Genomic DNA, 22,866 nt, shown 5'->3' with positions numbered 1-22,866 from the left:
ACACGAGATGAAAGATGTAGACACAACATGGATTATTAAGACACGAGATGAAAGATGTAGACACAACATGGATTATATAGACACGAGATGAAAGATGTAGACACAACATGGATTATATAGACACGAGATGAAAGATGTAGACATAAGATGGATTATATAGACACGAGATGAAAGATGTAGACACAACATGGATTATATAGACACGAGATGAAAGATGTAGACATAAGATGGATTATATAGACACGAGATGAAAGATGTAGACACAACATGGATTATATAGACACGAGATGAAAGATGTAGACATAAGATGGATTTTATAGACACGAGATGAAAGATGTAGACACAACATGGATTATATAGACACGAGATGAAAGATGTAGACATAAGATGGATTATATAGACACGAGATGAAAGATGTAGACACAACATGGATTATATAGACACGAGATGAAAGATGTAGACACAACATGGATTATATAGACACGAGATGAAAGATGTAGATACAAGATGGATTATATAGACACGAGATGAAAGATGTAGACATAAGATGGATTATATAGACACGAGATGAAAGATGTAGACACAACATGATTTATATAGACACGAGATGAAAGATGTAGACACAAGATGGATTATATAGACACGAGATGAAAGATGTAGACACAACATGGATTTTTGACACGAGATGAAAGATGTAGACATAAGATGGATTATATAGACACGAGATGAAAGATGTAGACATAAGATGGATTATATAGACACGAGATGAAAGATGTAGACACAACATGGTTTATATAGACACGAGATGAAAGATGTAGACACAACATGGATTATATAGACACGAGATGAAAGATGTAGACACAACATGGATTATATAGACACGAGATGAAAGATGTAGACATAAGATGGATTATATAGACACGAGATGAAAGATGTAGACACAACATGGTTTATATAGACACGAGATGAAAGATGTAGACACAACATGGATTATATAGACACGAGATGAAAGATGTAGACATAAGATGGATTATATAGACACGAGATGAAAGATGTAGACATAAGATGGATTATATAGACACGAGATGGAAGATGTAGACACAACATGGATTATATAGACACGAGATGAAAGATGTAGACACAACATGGATTATATAGACACGAGATGAAAGATGTAGACACAACATGGATTATATAGACACGAGATGAAAGATAGATACACAAGATGGATTTTATAGACACGAGATGAAAGATGTAGACACAACATGGATTATATGGACACGAGATGAGACACAAAATGGAAGATGTACATAGTAAAAAAGTGTTTAGAATGTAACCGCATACAAGACATTTTTAGATCTTAACATGTTGAGGGATTTGACTAAAATGTGTTTAAACCCGAAAAGGAATAATCATTTGGTGTGATCTATCTAAAGAGTTAAGATCTAAACACATGAAATGAGCTATCGTCTCAAAGCCTAAACACAACATATCAATAATCTAAACATCTTTACGACAAAATGCATATCACAGTGTAATATCCTAATGATCTGATCATGTTTAAATACTTAGCATATCATGTGGTATGAAGTTAAATACGTATATTGTGTAAATTCCCGCATTTAGACTCTAAACACGTTTAGCTGTTATAACACAATCATAAACATGTTTGATCCTTGACATGTTTAGACCCTAAACGCCACAATATTATGGACCAAGGAACGCGTTTGGGGTTGTGTTAGGATCTAAACACATTCTGTACAGCGTAGACACGAGACGAAGATATAGGGACAGGATGAAGACAGAAACACCAGACGAAGATATAGGGACAGGGTGAAGACAGAAACACCAGACGAAGATATAGGGACAGGGTGAAGACAGAAACACCAGACGAGGATATAGGGACAGGGTGAAGACAGAAACACCAGACGAGGATATAAGGACAGGGTGAAGACAGAAACACCAGACGAGGATATAGGGACAGGGTGAAGACAGAAACACCAGACGAGGATATGGGGACAGGATGAAGACAGAAACACCAGACGAAGATATAGGGACAGGGTGAAGACAGAAACACCAGACGAAGATATAGGGACAGGATGAAGACAGAAACACCAGACGAGGATATGGGGACAGGATGAAGACAGAAACACCAGACGAGGATATGGGGACAGGGTGAAGAAAGAAACACCAGACGAAGATATAGGGACAGGATGAGACAGAAACACCAGACGAGGATATGGGGACAGGGTGAAGACAGAAACACCAGACGAGATATAGGGACAGGATGAAGACAGAAACACCAGACGAGGATATAGGGACAGGATGAAGACAGAAACACCAGACGAGGATATAGGGATAGGATGAAGACAGAAACACCAGACGAAGATATAGGGACAGGATGAAGACAGAAACACCAGACGAGGATATGGGGACAGGGTGAAGACAGAAACACCAGACGAAGATATAGGGACAGGATGAAGACAGAAACACCAGACGAGGATATAGGGACAGGATGAAGACAGAAACACCAGACGAGGATATAGGGACAGGATGAATACAGAAACACCAGACGAGGATATAGGGACAGGATGAAGACAGAAACACCAGACGAGGATATGGGGACAGGATGAAGACAGAAACACCAGACGAGGATATGGGGACAGGATGAAGACAGAAACACCAGACGAGGATATAGGGACAGGATGAAGACAGAAACACCAGACGAGGATATAGGGACAGGGTGAAGACAGAAACACCAGACGAGGATATAGGGACAGGATGCAGACAGAAACACCAGACGAGGATATAGGGACAGGATGAAGACAGAAACACCAGACGAGGATATAGGGACAGGATGAAGACAGAAACACCAGACGAGGATATAGGGACAGGATGAAGACAGAAACACCAGACGAAGATATAGGGACAGGATGAAGACAGAAACACCAGACGAGGATATAGGGACAGGGTGAAGACAGAAACACCAGACGAGGATATAGGGACAGGATGCAGACAGAAACACCAGACGAGGATATGGGGACAGGATGAAGACAGAAACACCAGACGAGGATATAGGGACAGGATGAAGACAGAAACACCAGACGAGGATATAGGGACAGGATGAAGACAGAAACACCAGACGAGGATATAGGGACAGGGTGAAGACAGAAACACCAGACGAGGATATGGGGACAGGGTGAAGACAGAAACACCAGACGAAGATATAGGGACAGGATGAAGACAGAAACACCAGACGAGGATATAGGGACAGGGTTAAGACAGAAACACCAGACGAGATATAGGGACTGGATGAAGACAGAAACACCAGACGAGGATATGGGGACAGGATGAAGACAGAAACACCAGACGAGGATATGGGGACAGGGTGAAGACAGAAACACCAGACGAGGATATAGGGACAGGATGAAGACAGAAACACCAGACGAGGATATGGGGACAGGATGAAGACAGAAACACCAGACGAGGATATGGGGACAGGATGAAGACAGAAACATCAGACGAGGATATAGGGACAGGATGAAGACAGAAACACCAGACGAGGATATAGGGACAGGATGAAGACAGAAACACCAGACGAGGATATAGGGACAGGATGAAGACAGAAACACCAGACGAAGATATGGGGACAGGATGAAGACAGAAACACCAGACGAGGATATGGGGACAGGGTGAAGACAGAAACACCAGACGAGGATATGGGGACAGGGTGAAGACAGAAACACCAGACGAGGATAAAGGGACAGGGTGAAGACAGAAACACCAGACGAGGATTAGGGACAGGGTGAAGACAGAAACACCAGACGAGGATATTGAGGCAAGACGGAAGATATATGGTTAGATTGGCCGTATTAAATACTGTGAGAAGGATATATTGTATAGGATACATGGGTTATAAAAAAACACATGCAATTTGTACACCGAATATTATATGTGCAGGGCTATATGTTTCTAGTACTGTTTCCAATAATTTAGGGTCGTCGTATGAAGCCGTCTATAATCGATGTTGACGCATGTTGAACAACAGCAGCATACTAGGAGTGAGTGAGTGAGTGAATGTGGTTTTACATCAAAGTATCCAATGAGCAAGGATCAACGTCGTCGGGGAACAATGGCGATCAATTAGCCAGGGCCCGGAGACAAAAGCCTTACATCTTAGAACTACGACGACCATAAGTCTCTTAAGACGCAGTCCAAGGTATTGAGAACAGGACCTAGGGCACACATCGTGACCATCCGATCCTCGTTTTATTCGACGAGCACATAAGGGTACTGGGACTTTATTTGCCTAATAATGATATTAATAATGATAACAATAATAATAAAAGTGTCCTAGCGGGTATGTTAGTAGCAAGTCATGGTGCAGGTTATATGACATCCAAGGGACGCATCTACGCTATGAATAGTTCAGGGTATTAGGGTTAGTTGGAGAATGGGTACACTGTAGACTTGTACACAGTTATATGTTTATATATCACCTGATAACTGTGTGACGGAAAATAACCCCTGTGGTAGTCGTGGCCGATGTATGGAGGTACCAAGTGTCCTTGCTGGTGTATGTTGAACAATTAAAGAATGGGTTAGAATAAAAGAATACCTTTGCAATAAGGTACCGAGGTGCTGATATACGGACATTGGACCTTAAAGATATTGTAGCTATATATGGTTAGGTATATTGGTACACTGTTACTTATGCATGTTTACTTGACTGTATATCACCTGATAACGGCGTGACTCATAGTAATCCCTGCTGTGGGCGGGGTCGTCGTAAGAAGGTGCCCATTGTCGTTGCTGGTGCATGTTGAACAATACAAGAACAGTACAACAACAGTACAAGACGCAATCCTGCCATGTGCTTAAAAAGTATTAACAAGAGAACTGAGATTTACATCTTAAGAAGAAGGAATGTGTCATACAAACAATGAGACCAAAAAGTGAAATTCTTTCTTAACAAGAACTCATTTGACTTTAGTAGATATTAGAGAAGTACAATGCTGATAAAACTGAGTTAAGAGAAATGCCATGAGCGAAAAATCCTGTCAAATATTATTATGTCTGTACTATGTCAGCGTTGTGTTAGTAAATTGGGGTCATAACCAAGATGTTTTACCGTCTTGGTTTAGAACTACATTTACTAAAACAACGCTGGGACATAATAACTAAGGTATCAGAACGTAAAATGGTGTATGTAGGTTCCCCAAAAGAGGCCACATACGTGCGCAGAGAAGGTAGTTAACCTCTCTCTCACACTCGAGACGCTCAAGGTGCTTATCTCAGAAATGTCAAGTGCTTAGCCCCACCTGATATATGTTGGAGTGGTGGCCACGCCCGTGGAAAGCAGGGGGATTTCTCTGGAAATGAACCAATATGAATACATGATCATTTTCAATTTGAATTTCTAATTGACATTATTTAGTATGCTTACATTACTAAACTGTACACTTGCGGTGTGTATTATATGAGAAGACATGATCATTTACGTCTCAGTAGCGTAGATTGTAGCTTTAAGAACACTACACCTTGGTTATAGAGGGTATGTGAGCCAGTGTTGTGTGGAATATGTATTAGTATCTCGGGTTAATGTTTGTTATCAGAGGAACAACATCATCTGTGCGGTTTCCCGTTTTGTCATATTCCTGTGGAAATATGTCATCATATTTCTTCATTGTACATTCCCAAGGTTTCTCAGCAATGTCTGCTGTTGCTGTTTGAACACACGGTGGTATCTATTGGAGGGAACACTGTTAGCGTCCAGTTGTGTTCCATAGTTCAGAAATGTATGTACACTAATTAATAATGTTAAACACTGGTTCAAAGCCGATGTAGTTCACAGAATGTGTTACATTCTCAACAACGATAAATAACATTCGTCAATTATTTGGCTAACAAAACCAATAGATATGTAAACCGTTTTCCTCAATTCGTCTAAAATTATATCTTTAAGTAGTAATCAAAGCAACTGGAATCTGCTCGGTTATCTTACGTTATGGTATCAAGTGAAAAATTGGTGGGGTGGTATGGTGGGGTTTGCTGGGGCGTTGTGTGGTGTGTGTTGTTGGTAGCGTGAAAATAAGAATACAAATGAGTTTTGAATTAGCAAATGCACTTCAATATCCACATCACATTAGAATAAAGAATTTTTCTTTTTGTTTTATCATGGCTATATCGCCTTAAACGAACAGGGGAATTATAAAACTCTCTTAATTATAAAACAGGATACACACGATGACGTCATACCCTAGTTTCACCATGGCTATTACATAAGATGGTTAGGTATACGGGTATCCAAAAATGATAATTCATACTGAAACATTATTAAAACTCTGGACATATTTGATGATAACAGTTTACATATTTTCTGCGAGGGTTGATTGATAGCTTCTGAGCCTCACGTAGAGGGGATGGCATTTAAATGTTACAGTTAAATACTTAGTTGTGGACATTACATGGTGTCCTAGAACTATATCCATAAACACTTGTGTCAATTGAGCAAATAATATTGCCGTGACAAGTCTGTAAAATATGAAGTCTGTGACTAGGAAAATGGACAAGCTTGATGAATTTGCAGTGATCAGGCTCTTACAGAAAAAGGGCTTTATAACACCAAAAGCCGTCTCTGACCATATGAGTACGACGCTAGGGTACGATGCCCCTTCCTGTGCTGCGCTGGCATAAAGAGGTGGGGTGAGAATTTAAGCTGGCGGGGAGAGCCTTGAAGACGACCCCTGTCCTGGAAGTTATGTCACGTTAGCAATACCAGAAATTATTCCGAGAATCCACGATATGGTGATGACCGACCGGCGGTGGATTAAGTTGAGAAATAAATCATTTGAATGTCTTTAAGTCAGGTCTTTTTATGTGAGGCTCAGAACTTGTCAATCAATCCTCCAACGGATGGAAATTAATATATAAAAGTACATGCAAAGGTTGAAGTAGCAACAGTTTATGGCCAGTATGTATACGAAATTTATTGAAATAACCACGAAATATTAAGACAGTCAGTTAGCTGGTTAGTATGAAATTGAACTGAATGACCGTTCTCAGGTCATGTTGTCCAGATGACTAAATATGATTCCTTGGTAGAGATGTTTAGGCTTCAGAATAGGGCGGGTACTGAAGTAACATATGCCGTCTGATAATATATTCCATTATGGTGTCCATTCCGAGACACTGTTCGTGTGACTCAGTCGAAGATAAAGGTAGGTTTGACGAACTAGACAGCTTACTGTATTTTCTAGATCGGCTTGTGATAAGAACGACCCGCTGAGATAGGGGACACGGGGGAGGTCTTCACTCCGACTAAACATGCAATTATTATTATCAAAGAAATCAGTTCTGTCAGTTGGGAAACCAAACCTCTATATAGGATATGTATTTTCCTGGCTTGGCACACATATCTGGCGTTACGCCAAATGGAATCTGTTCCGGCAGATCTTTGAGACTGATTATTCCCAGGCGCTGACGTTAGATATGTACACACAGAACAGTCCCAATGTTATATAACACCAACCAATGAATTACTATCACGCTTTGTACTTTAGTTCATTAAAGGCAGAACGTATACAGCTCGCTTCTGCTCTGAAATAACACTCGAACTGGATTCTCTGTAGGTTAGGTCATGATAGCATCTGTGATGTTAATGTTATTGGTTCATATATTGAGTAATGGTTATGCATTTCCCACCTGATATCTTCCTTGCTGTCGACCCGGGCCCTGCAATATAGAAAGTGACGTGCTAGCAGACCGGGAACACTGGTCACCATACAGCCCTTAATTATGTGGCTACTACTAGACACGTCAATTAGTGAATATAGCAGCATTGAGCATCACGACGGTCTAATAATCGAATCTTGACCAGGCAAATAAATGACTGAAAGTATCAACAACAGTCCACTGCATCGGAGTAGGATGACACCCTGTTAGTCAAGTCGCCTGGCTACCCGATTCCCTTTAGTCAGCTCAAACTACAAACAAACTACAAACATACTGGGAATCCGTACTAGTATTTTTGTACAAAAGCATAATGGTGCCACTTTGGTAGCATACTATTTTCTTTTTTAAGTTTCTTCTTGTTTCAATTATTTGTTTATTTTCTCGAAATTTCGAGTTTGTTCTTGTTAATCAGTTATATTCTCGTTGGTTCGATTATTTCTCGTAATTTCGAATATATTCTCGTTATTTCAGTTATTTTCTCGAAATTACGATTTTTTACTTATTGCTTTCTTTATTGTTTTCTCGTTATTTCAAATTTACCTAAAAAACTAGAAATTTCGATTTTTGTCTCTCGTTATTTCAATTAGTTTCTCAAAATTACGAGCTTCTTTCTCGTTACTTCGACTGTTTTTAATTATTTCAAGTTTATCTGAAAAACTAGAACTTTCGATTATTTTTAATAAACTTGAAATAACGAGAAAATACCGGAGCAGCGAAAAAATAACCGAAACAATGAGATGATAATCGAAGCAACAAGAAAAATAACCGAAACAATGAGATGATAATCGAAGCAACAAGAAAAATAACCGAAACAATGAGATGATAATCGAAGCAACAAGAAAAAAAACCTTATTTCGAGAAAATAACGAGACAATTTTCTAACTTTCGAATAATTAAAATAGCTAGAAATTTTGATTAAAAAGATATATAGAGATGTGTAAGAAATCATTATTCTACCACACGTTTACCACTTTGCTGAAACCAGGAGCACGGAGATCGTGCTGACAAACCAAGAAGAACCAGCAAACTGACCACCAAGCTGATGGACGCTGATAAGTGGGTATGATTTACGCCGCTTTTAGCATTATTCTAGCAATATAAGGGCGGGGGACACAAAAAATGAGCTTCACACAATTTATATTACCCACCTGCGGAATCGAAGCTTGGCCTTCAGCGTGACCAGCGAACGCTTTAACCACTAAGCTACCCGACCGCCCCTGATGGACACGAACACTAGGACACCCATGTCCATAATACATAGGAGTGAGTGAGTGAGTGAGCGAGTTTGGTTTAACAGTATGTACGTTACATCACGGCGTGTCAGCTTCGCATGGGAGCATTTATACATAGCAATTACATAAACAGACCAGTTGTCGTCTCCATTGCCTCGGACCCCGTCTCTTTAAGTCACGGGTCACTTTACAATGACACCCCTTTTCAAGTACTATTACATGGACAACAGATATTTACTAGATTGTAATGTTCACAATTACAGCCTGACGGACGTGCATGAATATCTTATTTGCATATCTGTAATGCACACTGTAATGTGCATCAGGCAGTAACGAGATAAACCTGAACATGTCTGATGGTAATCAAAATGTTCAAGAGCGAAACACACGAACGTTGTAAACTTCCTGGTTTAACAGTTAGCAAGATAATAAGACATTTTCGAGAATGTCCCTTACAGTATTCCATACGTATGTCATGCACACTATTTCCTTTAGTGGTGTTGAGATATTGAACCTATGGAATACTCTAAGTGACATCCTCGCGCTCTCGACTTTTGGAAACAAGATAAATGTGCCCAAAAGATTTGACCAAAATCTCGCGTTCTCGCGATCTCGCATTCTCGTGTTTTTGGTACATAGCACTTTTTGCCAAACGCCGAAATGCGGGAATGCGTCATTTGGACACGGTGGAAAATCTCGCAATCTCGCAATCTCGAATTGTCAAATGAGGCCACAAAAATACGAAATCGCGAGTGCGCGAAAATGTGACACGCGATCTCGCGTACTCGCGTTTCAGACGCTCTCCGTGCGCACGTTAGTAGTCCTGTGATCATGCTTCTTTCATACTTTTCATTCTCCAAGTAGCATTCATCAAACTCATGGCTTGAGCTGGAAAATGTTATTTAATTTACATACACAAAGTCCTTTGTATGGTAGTGAAAACATCAAAGTGCCCGGAAGCTGGAAACAAAATATCACTGTCAGTGAGTGAGTGAATATACTTAAAGCTGCATCAGCAGTATTGCAGGTATTCGCGGCTACACCGTCACTATTAGAAATAATCACAGGCCAGTGAGTTCCTCCATGAGGCAATATTATACACGGCTAGCATATTCATTTAAACAAAATTCTCGCAGACAAAATGGTAGAATTCGTCTAAAATGAGATTTTCCGATGTTTTTACAGATTCCAGATGTTTGACAGATTGCGAGATTTTACATCATGTCCAAATGTCGCATTCTCGTGTTGTCGATTTTTGACAAAAAGTGCTTTGTACAAAAAACACGAGAATGCGAGATCGCGAGATTTTGGCCAAATCTCGGGTTCTCGCGATCTCGGAATCCCGACTTTGGGGCAAATTAAGCTCGTTTCCAAAAGTCGAGATCGCGAGAATGTCCCTTACAGTATGCCGTACATACACGTGCAGTATTAACCAGAGATCAGTGTATAACTGTACACAACTGTTGACAGTGCCTTTTTAATATATCAAGCCAGAATTAACGTCCTCATTATATTACGGGCAACACTTTAGTGGATGTTCGGGGGATCACAATGATATAACTATCAACAAACATATTTTGAATGATACTATGCATATAGTACAACGCAAAAGTTTGTTATCGTGTTCTGTAGTAAAATTGCGAATAATTTGCGAAGAAATTGCGAACAATTCACAACTTTTGAGGTACAATTGAGCACGTTCTTTCCACGAAGATCTCAAAGGGCGTCATATGACTCTGGCTGAAAAGTTGTTTAATCAAGGATACAACATTCAATGCCTCAGCAGAGCTTTCAACGCGTTTTATGGTAGACATGCAAAGGACATTTCCCAATTTGACACCGTGATTTTTCTGGTGAACAATTGACTTGCTTGTGCATGTGTTTCTGACTGATGCCACCGGTGGGACAGCATATGTTTACCTTTTCGCGAACATCCGATATCATCACTACAGTAAAACGTCAGTCTCGCTGTCATTGGGTTTAAAGCAGTTCTTAGTCATTCAAGATCTTACGGAACAGACACAGCATTCCAGGTCTTTAATTCCAGCAGAATAATCGCCAGGGGAGAAGCTTATGATTAACTGCGTGTCATCAGCAAAAGAACAGTGATAAATGTTGAATTTGTCTAAAACATCTCCTATGCTTCCTGAATAGACTGTGAATAAAAGCGGTCCTAGGACTGAACCTTGTACAACACCAAACGTTAGGACACTCTCCTCTGATGCCTCATCCTTTATAAGTACTGGCGCCTATCCCGAAGGAAGGGGACAAACCGCTCGGTGGCATGACCAGCCAGGCCAATTCGCAGACTTAGACACTGGGAGAGTGTACCATGGTCTACAGTGTCGAATGGCCCTGACAAGTCTAACAACACAGTTAGACTGACTTTCCCAACACCAGCGCCACATAACTGATCATCAGTGACACGTTAAAGACTAGTTTCCGTTTCATCTCTCATGATGGCCATGATGTTTCCGGGTAGGTTTAGTTTTTTTGTAGTGAAAGCAGTATATCCAACACAGGATGATGGTCTGAATCTTGGTTGTCCTCACCAATTAATCAGTTATCAATGAAAATGACTGTCCAATAGCGACCATGTCAATTATATGACCAGAACGATGGGTTGGATGATTCACTATCTGGACCCAGTTATTAGAATCCATTAACTTGTCCACTGGTGAATCCACCTTGTTGAAATGGACATTAAAGTCTCCTAGTAAAATCAAACGTTTTTGCTTCAAAGAAAAAAGTAGAGTATTCCTCACGAAACTGGGTTGTAGTCAGATTATTATTATTCCTGGATTGAGGTGGTCTGTACACACAAACGTAAGGTATGATGGTATATTCACGTATAGCAATTATATTCATCATTTCAAACGAGTCGAATGTCACCACATTCGATAACATTTGAATGGAAATTTGTGACGGTTCTTTTGTCTCTAGGAATATGTTTGATACAGTATCTAATGAATTCACTTATTACAGGTTCGCAACCACACTCTTTGTGGCTTTTGACGCTTACATGTTTTAACATTCCTTAAAACAGCTGGCTATAAAAGGGGACAGTTTTCACTTGGGGAATAGAGAACCTCCCTTGCAGTGCAACGGCTTTGGTAATCAGCCCCTCCTGTACATGAATGCATGTCGCAAGGTTGTTGATAGAACCTTTTGGTAACACACAAGGTCCAATGTGAGGAAGGGTATTGTTCTCTATCCAGCAACCTTTCATTCATCAAATAGCAAAAATAAACACTTGAAATTATGCATATTCAGTCTGGTTTCAACGATGAAACATCACATAGATGCTGCAGATGTAATTATCCAATTGCTGTCGAAATATAATCAAGTTGTATTTAGCTGATCAGGAGAAAAATGTCACAATTCACAAGCAGTGTTACACGTCCTGCCATCAAGGCACACAAGGGGTTTTATGATACACGAGAGTGGGCTGGTTACACCGACCAGGCGGTTTGAAATAAGTCACTGACATGAGCTTTAGGTGAGACTCATTGTAAAGTACACATTCATTCATAGACGGGTAGGGTTGAAACAAACTCAAATAGCATTTAATCGGGAATGAGTGTACTCGACAACTTGCCTTGAACATGTTTGACTTATTTGAGTTGCTGACTGACGAAAAGAAAGAGTCTTTCATATACACACAAGAAATTCAAATATACCCCCGCGTGAAGCTAATGAAGAACTGAGGAGCGTCAGTGCGAAGGAACATTATTCACTGTGTGTATGCCCTTCTTCTGAAACAATATCACTAAGAACTTTAAATTGCATTGGATGTCGTAATAAATACATCTTAGTAACTCAAAGTTACGTGGGGTGTCTTCGACAGGTATGACTGGCAGCTAGGTAACAGAGTTGACTAATAGGGTTTGCGAAGTCACTCTCTCCTATTCTTCTGCAATTAATAATGTTCAGCGCACATCGATAACTATTTCTCATGTCTTGCAGTAGCACTGGTACTCAAATCTTTGATAATCATTGGTTGTTATCATTGACTGATGTATGCCGGGTCATCCGGGGTGTTCTCACTTTGCCAGCAGGTATTGTTCTCGTGTAGAAGATAGGTACGCGATAAATCGCAAAGAACGATGAAGCACGAAGGGTGTTTTATTACACGATAAAAAATCTGGAGATTCGAACATGCACTCGTAACTTGAAGACGTCGTAAATTAGACGACGTTATTGCTCAGAGGGACGTTAGTTGTTCCCCTTAGATGTAGCTCGGCAACGCAGATAAACGCAATGGCTGAATGATCGCATCCAATCGGTATTGAGAGAATAGGTACAGACAATCGACGGGTAAATATTTTTTAAACGTGTACATTTTATAAAAGATTCTTAAAGAGGCTGTATATAATGTTGATATCTCATATAAGAAATAAACGACTCGTGGTCGTTGTTTATCGTACAATATAAGATAGCTACGCGATAAATCGCAAAGAACAATGAAGAACGAGGCGTGGTTAATTTCACGATAAAACATTGTTCTATCATGACGTCATTCCTGGAGATTCGAATCAGCACTCGCTACTTGATGACGTGATATACTGGAGTACGTTATTTTTTAAAGGTAAGTGTATTGTTCGTCGTAGAGGTAGCTGGGCAACGCAGATAAATGCTTCGACCGAATGATCGCATCCAAAAGTGGGAGAGGTATGACAATCGGTATTCGGAGAAAAGGTACAGATATTTGACGTGAGGATTGTGAGAATATGAGGGAAATACCAAACTTAACCCACCTGTTCGTAAAATGTATGGTCCGACATTTCCGAGGCCGGATTCTATTCAGGGAGTCATTATTATTAATATCTGGGGAAACATTTTTAAAGTGTGTACATTTCTTTAAGAGGCTGTACATAATATTGATATCTCATTTAAGAAATAAACGACCCGTGGTCGTTGTGTATCGTACAATAAAACACTAAAGGGGGAATAAACCCCCCTTATTGTTTATTCTCCCTACAGTGTTTTATTGTGCGAACAACACACACACCTCGCTCGCCGTTTATTTCTGAAGTATAGAAATCACCAGACCCGATAATCTCTATAACAAGGAGGTTAAGGCTGTAGTTACTTCCAGACTCTAGTGTTGACCGATGAGTCACAGTGAGTGTAAGTGTTGAGACATATTGTAACTGTAACATAAATAAAATATACTTTGTTCATTTCACAAAATGAAATATTATTTCAGTTTTATATGCTAATATGTTTACAGAATGAATAGCACATACTATAAACAGAAGAAATAGAACAAGGGTCACGGTAAACGTTCACAGCATCTTTTTACTTTTAGCTATTTCATTATGTATAACCTAACAAGTTGGGAAACAGTACCGTGCAGCTGATGGTACTTTAGTGTTCTTTGGTCTCATTGAGCCACCTGCCGTCAGTTGGAAGATCGTTATCTTAGTGATTTTTGATAGTTTGAAGTGCCATCTTTCTACGTGGTTAGTCGCTCATGGCTCAATGGTGTCGTTATGGTTCCGCGTTAGTGTCTGATATATTACTGAGGATGTCACCTCCCCTCTTCCCAGAATCACGAATACCATTACTGTTTTCACTCAATGCCCTCCCCTGAATCACGAATACCATTAAAGTTTTCAATCAATGCTCTCCCCTGAATCACGAATACCATCAAAGTTTTGCACTCTATGCTCACCCCTGAATCACAAAAGTAACTTTACCCAAATCTTAAAAGCATATGAAATGGGTGCGATTTGAAGTTAAATTATTAAAAATATAAAATGTATAAAGGTATATTTACGTACACCATTGTCATCTTTCTACATGTTGAATCCGCGCACCAAATAGGATTTATTCCCTGTGTACGTGAATGCGACAGACATATGTGGTAGATATTTACAAAACTTACAACATAACGCTTAACTGACAACAGCCATACCATTTAATAGACAGGCAATTGTTACATAACTTTTCCTGTATAATCCTGCTTGAAGATCTCTCTGTAATTCATTATTTGTTCCTTTGTACTTTTAAAGTTTCAGTTATGAGATCCAAGGATGAATCAACATATGAATACCGAAAAATATTCAACATATAATCGCATACCAGGCTTAAACGTCAAGGGATATATAGTACCATTCTGTACACAACCACATGGAGTCAAAGTCAGGTATGGTATCACCATGGCTGGGATACGTAGAGTTGAGTTCATTGAGTGGCAGGGGCGAACTCGAAAAGTCTCTCTTGATGGGTTCACTTACTCCAAGGATCCAACTAGAGACCGGACCACACACTGGAGATGTATTATGAAGACCTGCAGAGGACAATGTTCAACTGCTGCAGAGGTAGGCCAAGGATCCAACTAGAGACCGGACCACACGCTGGAGATGTATTATGAAGACCTGCAGAGGACAATGTTCAACTGCTGCAGAGGTAGGCCAAGGATCCAACTAGAGGCCGGACCACACGCTGGAGATGTATTATGAAGACCTGCAGAGGACAATGTTCAACTGCTGCAGAGGTAGGCCAAGGATCCAACTAGAGACCGGACCACACGCTGGAGATGTATTATGAAGACCTGCAGAGGACAATGTTCAACTGCTGCAGAGGTAGGCCAAGGATCCAACTAGAGACCGGACCACACGCTGGAGATGTATTATGAAGACCTGCAGAGGACAATGTTCAACTGCTGCAGAGGTAGGCCAAGGATCCAACTAGAGACCGGACAACACGCTGGAGATGTATTATGAAGACCTGCAGAGGACAATGTTCAACTGCTGCAGAGGTAGGCCAAGGATCCAACTAGAGGCCGGACCACACACTGGAGATGTATTATGAAGACCTGCAGAGGACAATGTTCAACTGCTGCAGAGGTAGGCCAAGGATCCAACTAGAGACCGGACCACACACTGGAGATGTATTATGAAGACCTGCAGAGGACAATGTTCAACTGCTGCAGAGGTAGGCCAAGGATCCAACTAGAGACCGGACCACACACTGGAGATGTATTATGAAGACCTGCAGAGGACAATGTTCAACTGCTGCAGAGGTAGGCCGCCAGACACCGGGACATTCTCCATCTTCCTTCTGTTCCCAGTCTGAAGAATGCCCTCCACCGACAACGTAAATATATGATTCCGTCAACTGTTATGGACCGATTTAATATAAAACTGTGATTCATAGAAGGTGATATCATGTTGAAAACGATATGCTATGGTATATCACAATTCTGTCACATTAATGAGAAATATTCTATATTATGTTTAAGATAGTTAAACATATAATAAACATATACCCCCAAAACCCTCATATTTTGGTTCTCTGTCATTTGTGTAGGGCTGTTCAACTTTAGTCTAAGGCAACAAGGTAACAATTACTTGTGCACTCAAGCTGACTTATCCAGGTATAAGCTGTCTGACAATTGGGAGGTTACCCACAACGCCTGTACCGACGGCCGGGGCTATCAATTTGATTCGACCCATAAAAGGGGCAGAACGTTTCACAAATACCCGTTCGCGTAACTAAGCAGACATTTTGCTAAATAAAACAACAAAAAATTCGTTTGCGTTGCTGTGTTGTCCCATTAACGGACAAGAATATGATTACATATCTCATACTATTAAAAAAGCTTTTTAACTTGATATCGTGTACTGTGATCAGAGTATAGCGATACCTATTTTAGTTTGAACATATTATGTCTAGTGTATTGTAGGATAGTGTGATGTCACGAAAGCAAATCATTATACACGCAAAGAGCCACGATGTAGCGACAGTGCGTGTCTGGTGGAACTCCCGTGTTGGTTCGAGTTACTTGGCAGAATTCCTTTGTGGCCTTAACAATGACTGTCTCCGTCTGTTTAAAGCAGTCGTCATTCACGCAAGTTTAACATGACAAGTAGTTACGGCATTGATGTTTATTCTACACAATATCCTCTCAACAAGGACCTAGGACACCGTGGGATGGGCATAGTTGGTAGACATACATGAGGCATTGTACTCAATCTGGAAATTGATCATGTGTTGCTTTTATTCTTACATGACCGCAAGAATCAAATTAAAACAAATGCATATCTAAATATTTTCAGAAATTTCGTGGTAAAACGACACTGTAATCTGTATTGTGCAAAGTGACAGGTAAATGAAACTTGCAACTTTAGGCATGCCAGTGGATTGCAAAGTCAATATTACAAATGTGTATGGAATTTAATCAGATAAAAAATGAGTTGGAATGCATATCAAGAATGTTTTCTTTCACGTGACTGGGTTACTTGGGCATGGGTTGAGATTTGTGTATTCAAATCGCAACATATTCTGAACATTTGTGCCGAGACAGTAGATGGGGCATGCAGGCTTAAGGAAGACGTCTCGGAGTCCAGTCATATCTTGTACCAACAACTCGTGTGTGAAATCTTCATTCACAGTCTTAAGACCTATGTCCAATAAACATTAACTGATCATTAACCAGCATGTCTTACACTTCCTGACATCCAGGACACACTTCATACTTTCCGATGTGACTACTCAGGACCTTAGTGTCTCAGTGTCATTATGCTTCAGTACCTTCGTGTCTCAGTGTCAGTGTACTTCAGTACCTTAGTGTCTCAGTGTCATTATGCTTCAGTACCTTCGTGTCTCAGTGTCAGTGTACTTCAGTACCTTAGTGTCTCAGTGCCATTATGCTTCAGTACCTTAGTGTCTCAGTGCCATTACGCTTCAGTACCTTCGTGTCTCAGTGTCAGTGTACTTCAGTACCTTCGTGTCCCAGTGTCAGTGTACTTCAGTACCTTCGTGTCTCAGTGTCAGTGTACGTCAGTACCTTCGTGGCTCAGTGTCAGTGTACGTCAGTACCTTAGTGTCTCAGTGTCATATTACTTCAGTACCTTCGTGTCCCAGTGTCATTATACTTCAGTACCTTAGTGCCTCAGTGTCATTATACTTCAGTATCTTCGTGTCTCAGTGTCAGTGTACTTCAGTACCTTCGTGTCTCAGTGTCATTATACTTCAGTACTTTCGTGTCACAGTGTCAGTGTACTTCAGTACCCCAGTGTCTCAGTGTCAGTGTACTTCAGTACCTTAGTGTCTCAGTGTCATTATTCTTCAGTACCTCCTTGTCTCGGTGTCAGTGTAGTCAGTACCTTCGTGTCTCAGTGTCAGTGTACTTCAGTACCTTCGTCTCTCAGTGTCATATTACTTCAGTACCTCCTTGTCTCAGTGTCAGTGTGCTTCAGTACCTTCGTGTCTCAATGTCATATTACTTCAGTACCTCCTTGTCTCGGTGTCAGTGTACGTCAGTACCTTCGTGTGTCAGTGTCAGTGTACGTCAGTACCATTGTCTCTCAGTGTCAGTGTACTTCGGTACCTTCGTGTCTCAGTGTCACATTACTTCAGTACCTCCTTGTCTCGGTGTCAGTGTACTTCAGTACCTTCGTGTCTCAGTGTCAGTGTACTTCAGTACCCCAGTGTCTCAGTGTCATTATACTTTAGTACCTTAGTGTCTCAGTGCCATTACAGTTCAGTACCTTAGTATCTCAGTGTAAGTGTGCTTAAGTACCTTCGTGTCTCATTGTCATATTACTTCAGTACCTCCTTGTCTCGGTGTCAGTGTACTTCAGTACCTTAGTGTCTCAGTGTCATTATACTTAGGTACTTTCGTGTCACAGTGTCAGTGTACTTTAGTACCCCAGTGTCTCAGTGTCAGTGTACTTCAGTACCCCAGTGTCTCAGTGTCAGTGTACTTCAGTACCCCAGTGTCTCAGTGTCATATTACTTCAGTACCTCCTTGTCTCGGTGTCAGTGTACTTCAGTACCTTCGTGTCTCAGTGTCATTATACTTAAGTACTTTCGTGTCACAGTGTCAGTGTACTTCAGTACCCCAGTGTCTCAGTGTCAGTGTACTTCAGTACCTTCGTGTCTCAGTGTCATTATTCTTTAGTACCTCCTTGTCTCGGTGTCAGTGTACGTCAGTACCTTCGTGTCTCAGTGTCATTATTCTTCAGTACCTCCTTGTCTCGGTGTCAGTGTACGTCTGTACCCCAGTGTCTCAGTGTCAGTGTACTTCAGTACCTTCGTGTCTAAGTGTCATTATTCTTCAGTACCTCCTTGTCTCGGTGTCAGTGTACGTCAGTACCTTCGTGTCTCAGTGTCAGGGTACTTCAGTACCTTCGTGTCTCATTGTCATTATTCTTCAGTACCTCCTTGTCTCGGTGTCAGTGTACGTCAGTACCTTCGTGTCTCAGTGTCATTATTCTTCAGTACCTCCTTGTCTCGGTGTCAGTGTACGTCAGTACCTCAGTGTCTCAGTGTCAGTGTGCTTCAGTACCTTAGTGTCTCAGTGTTATTATTCTTCAGTACCTCCTTGTCTCGGTGTCAGTGTACGTCAGTACCTTCGTGTCTCAGTGTCAGTGTACTCCAGTACCTTCGTGTCTCAGTGTCATTATTCTTCAGTACCTCCTTGTCTCGGTGTCAGTGTACGTCAGTACCTTCGTGTCTCAGTGTCAGTGTACTTCAGTACATTCGTGTCTCAGTGTCAGTGTACGTCAGTACCTTCGTGTCTCAGTGTCATGATTCTTCAGTACCTCCTTCCCACGGTGTCAGTGTACTTCAGTACCTTCGTGTCTCAGTGTCAGTGTACTTCAGTACCTTCGTGTCTCAGTGTCAGTGTACTTCAGTACCTTCGTGTCTCAGTGTCAGTGTACTTCAGTACCTTCGTGTCTCAGTGTCATTATTCTTCAGTTCCTCCTTGTCTCGGTGTCAGGGTACTTCAGTACCTTCGTGTCTCATTGTCATTATTCTTCAGTACCTCCTTGTCTCAGTGTCAGTGTACGTCAGTACCTTCGTGTCTCAGTGTCATGATTCTTCAGTACCTCCTTCCCACGGTGTCAGTGTACGTCAGTACCTCAGTGTCTCAGTGTCAGTGTACTTCAGTACCTTAGTGTCTCAGTGTCATTATTCTTCAGTACCTCCTTGTCTCGGTGTCAGTGTACGTCAGTACCTTCGTGTCTCAGTGTCAGTGTACTTCAGTACATTCGTGTCTCAGTGTCAGTGTACGTCAGTACCTTCGTGTCTCAGTGTCATTATTCTTCAGTACCTCCTTGTCTCGGTGTCAGTGTACGTCAGTACCTTCGTGTCTCAGTGTCATTATTCTTCAGTACCTTCGTGTCTCAGTGTCACATTACTTCAGTACCTCCTTGTCTCGGTGTCAGTGTACTTCAGTACCTTCGTGTCCCAGTGTCAGTGTACTTCAGTACCTTAGTGTCTCAGTATCATTATACTTCAGTACCTTCGTGTCTAAGTGTCAGTGTACTTCAGTACCTCCTTGTCTCGGTGTCAGTGTACTTCAGTACCTTCATGTCTCAGTGTCAGAGTACTTCAGTACCTATGTCACTGTACTTCAGTACTTCAGTGTCAGTGTACTTCAGAACCTCCGTGTCAGTGTACTTCAGTACCTCTGTGTCAGTGTACTTCAGTACCTCAGTGTCAGTGTACTTCAGTACCTCTGTGTCGGTGTACTTCAGTACCTCAGTGTCAGTGCACTCCAGTACCTTCGTGTCAGTGTACTTCAGTACCTCAGTGTCAGTGTACTTCAGTACCTCTGTGTCAGTGTACTCCAGTACCTCAGTGTCAGTGTACTCCAGTACCTCAGTGTCAGTGTACTTCAGTACCTCAGTGTCAGTGTACTTCAGTACCTCTGTGTCAGTGTACTTCAGTACCTCAGTTTCAGTGTACTTCAGTACCTCAGTGTCAGTGTACTTCAGTACCTCTGTGTCAGTGTACTTCAGTACCTATGTCAGTGTACTTCAGTACCTCTGTGTCAGTGAACTTCAGTACCTCAGTGTCAGTGTACTCCAGTACCTCTGTGTCAGTGTACTTCAGTACCTCAGTGTCAGTGTACTCCAGTACCTCAGTGTCAGCGTACTTCAGTACCTCAGTGTCAGTGTACTTCAGTACCTCTGTGTCAGTGTACTTCAGTACCTCAGTGTCAGTGTACTCCAGTACCTCAGTGTCAGTGTACTCCAGTACCTCAGTGTCAGTGTACTTCAGTACCTCAGTGTCAGTGTACTTCAGTACCTCTGTGTCAGTGTACTTCAGTACCTATGTCAGTGTACTTCAGTACCTCTGTGTCAGTGTACTTCAGTACCTTTTTCGGTGTACTTCAGTACCTCAGTGTCAATGTACTTCAGTACCTATGTCGGTGTACTTCAGTACCTCAGTGTCAGTGTACTCCAGTACCTCTGTGTCAGTGTACTTCAGTACACTGACGTACACTGACACTGAGGTACTGAAGTACACTGACACAGAGGTACTGAAGTACACTGACACAGAGGTACTGAAGTACACTGACACTGAGGTACTGAAGTACACTGACATAGGTACTGAAGTACACTGACACTGAGGTACTGAAGTACACTGACACAGAGGTACTGGAGTACACTGACACAGAGGTACTGGAGTACACTGACACTGAGGTACTGAAGTACACCGACATAGGTACTGAAGTACATTGACACTGAGGTACTTCAGTACCTTTTTCGGTGTACTTCAGTACCTCAGTGTCAATGTACTTCAGTACCTATGTCGGTGTACTTCAGTACCTCAGTGTCAGTGTACTCCAGTACCTCTGTGTCAGTGTACTTCAGTACCTCAGTGTCAGTGTACTTCAGTACCTATGTCAGTGTACTTCAGTACCTCAGTGTCAGTGTACTTCAGTACCTCTGTGTCAGTGTACTTCAGTACCTCTGTGTCAGTGTACTTCAGTACTTCAGTGTCAGTGTACGTCAGTACCTATGTCAGTGTACTTCAGTACCTCAGTGTCAGTGTACTTCAGTACCTCTGTGTCAGTGTACTTCAGTACCTATGTCAGTGTACTTCAGTACCTCAGTGTCAGTGTACTTCAGTACCTCAGTGTCAGTGTACTTCAGTACCTATGTCAGTATACTTCAGTACCTCTGTGTCAGTGTACTTCAGTACCTCTGTGTCAGTGTACTTCAGTACCTCAGTGTCAGTGTACTCCAGCACCTATGTCAGTGTACTTCAGTACCTCAGTGTCAGTGTACTTCAGTACCTCTGTGTCAGTGTACTTCAGTACCTATGTCAGTGTACTTCAGTACCTCAGTGTCAGTGTACTTCAGTACCATTGTGTCAGTGTACTCCAGTACCTCAGTGTCAGTGTACCTCAGTACATCAGTGTCAGTGTACTTCAGTACCTCTGTGTCAGTGTACTTCAGTGTCTCAGCGTCAGTGTACTCCAGTACCTCAGTGTCAGTGTACTTCAGTACCTCAGTGTCGGTGTACTACAGTACCTCTGTGTTAGTGTACTTCAGTACCTCAGTGTCGGTGTACTACAGTACCTCTGTGTTAGTGTACTTCAGTACCTCTGTGTCAGTGTACTTCAGTACCTCAGTGTCAGTGTACTCCAGTACCTCTGTGTCAGTGTTCTTCAGTACCTCAGTGTCAGTGTACTTCAGTACCTCTGTGTCAGTGTACTTCAGTACCTATGTCAGTGTACTTCAGTACCTCTGTGTCAGTGTACTTCAGTGTCTCAGTGTCAGTGTACTCCAGTACCTCAGTGTCAGTGAATTCAGTACATGTGTTAGTGTACTCAGCGTATCATTGGCAATGTGTTTCAGTGCGTCAGTGTCTCAGTGCCTCGGTGTCAATGAGCTTCAGTGCCTCGGTGTTAGTGTCAGTCGGTGCCTTATAACAGACGGTAACGGGTGACAAGTAAATTTTAAGATCAAGTGTTGACTTGAGTCGAAATGATAAATTGGATAAATATTGATAATTCATTTTTTACCAGCCCACACAGTGATTAAAATAAATACATGCGCTCTTATCGCTGATACGCCATCACGATACCTTCGGAATGCAATATCAAGACAATCAATCGCCTAATCTTGTCACCTTCCCATTGGCACCTTTT

The 22,866-nt window shown here is 41.5% G+C and overlaps 1 protein-coding gene across 9 annotated transcripts in view; it reads right to left on the bottom strand.

The window, feature by feature from the left end:
- LOC124132178 (chitin synthase chs-2-like) overlaps nt 1-22,866 on the bottom strand; it is a 79,551-nt gene that overhangs the window by 46,693 nt on the left and 9,992 nt on the right. Inside the window, exons 2-5 of one of the 9 annotated variants that reach the window (XM_046495933.2) lie at nt 7,705-7,734; nt 5,322-5,372; nt 4,741-4,812; nt 4,500-4,571 (exon numbers count right to left, since the gene is read on the bottom strand). The exons of 1 other annotated variant lie outside the window; for it this stretch is intronic. In XM_046495933.2, the coding sequence (XP_046351889.2) occupies nt 4,500-4,571; nt 4,741-4,812; nt 5,322-5,372; nt 7,705-7,734 (225 nt within the window). The remainder of the gene's footprint in view (nt 1-4,499; nt 4,572-4,740; nt 4,813-5,321; nt 5,373-7,704; nt 7,735-22,866) is intronic. 7 more of the 9 variants (XM_046495935.2, XM_048381752.1, XM_046495934.2 and 4 more) reach the window with 7 other exon arrangements.

This window comes from Haliotis rufescens, unplaced genomic scaffold (assembly GCF_023055435.1).
Source record: "Haliotis rufescens isolate VD_foot unplaced genomic scaffold, xgHalRufe1.0.p SCAF_4, whole genome shotgun sequence".
Lineage (NCBI taxonomy): Eukaryota > Metazoa > Mollusca > Gastropoda > Lepetellida > Haliotidae > Haliotis > Haliotis rufescens.
Note: the sequence above shows the minus strand (reverse complement) of the source record. Positions and strands in the feature narration are given on the sequence as shown.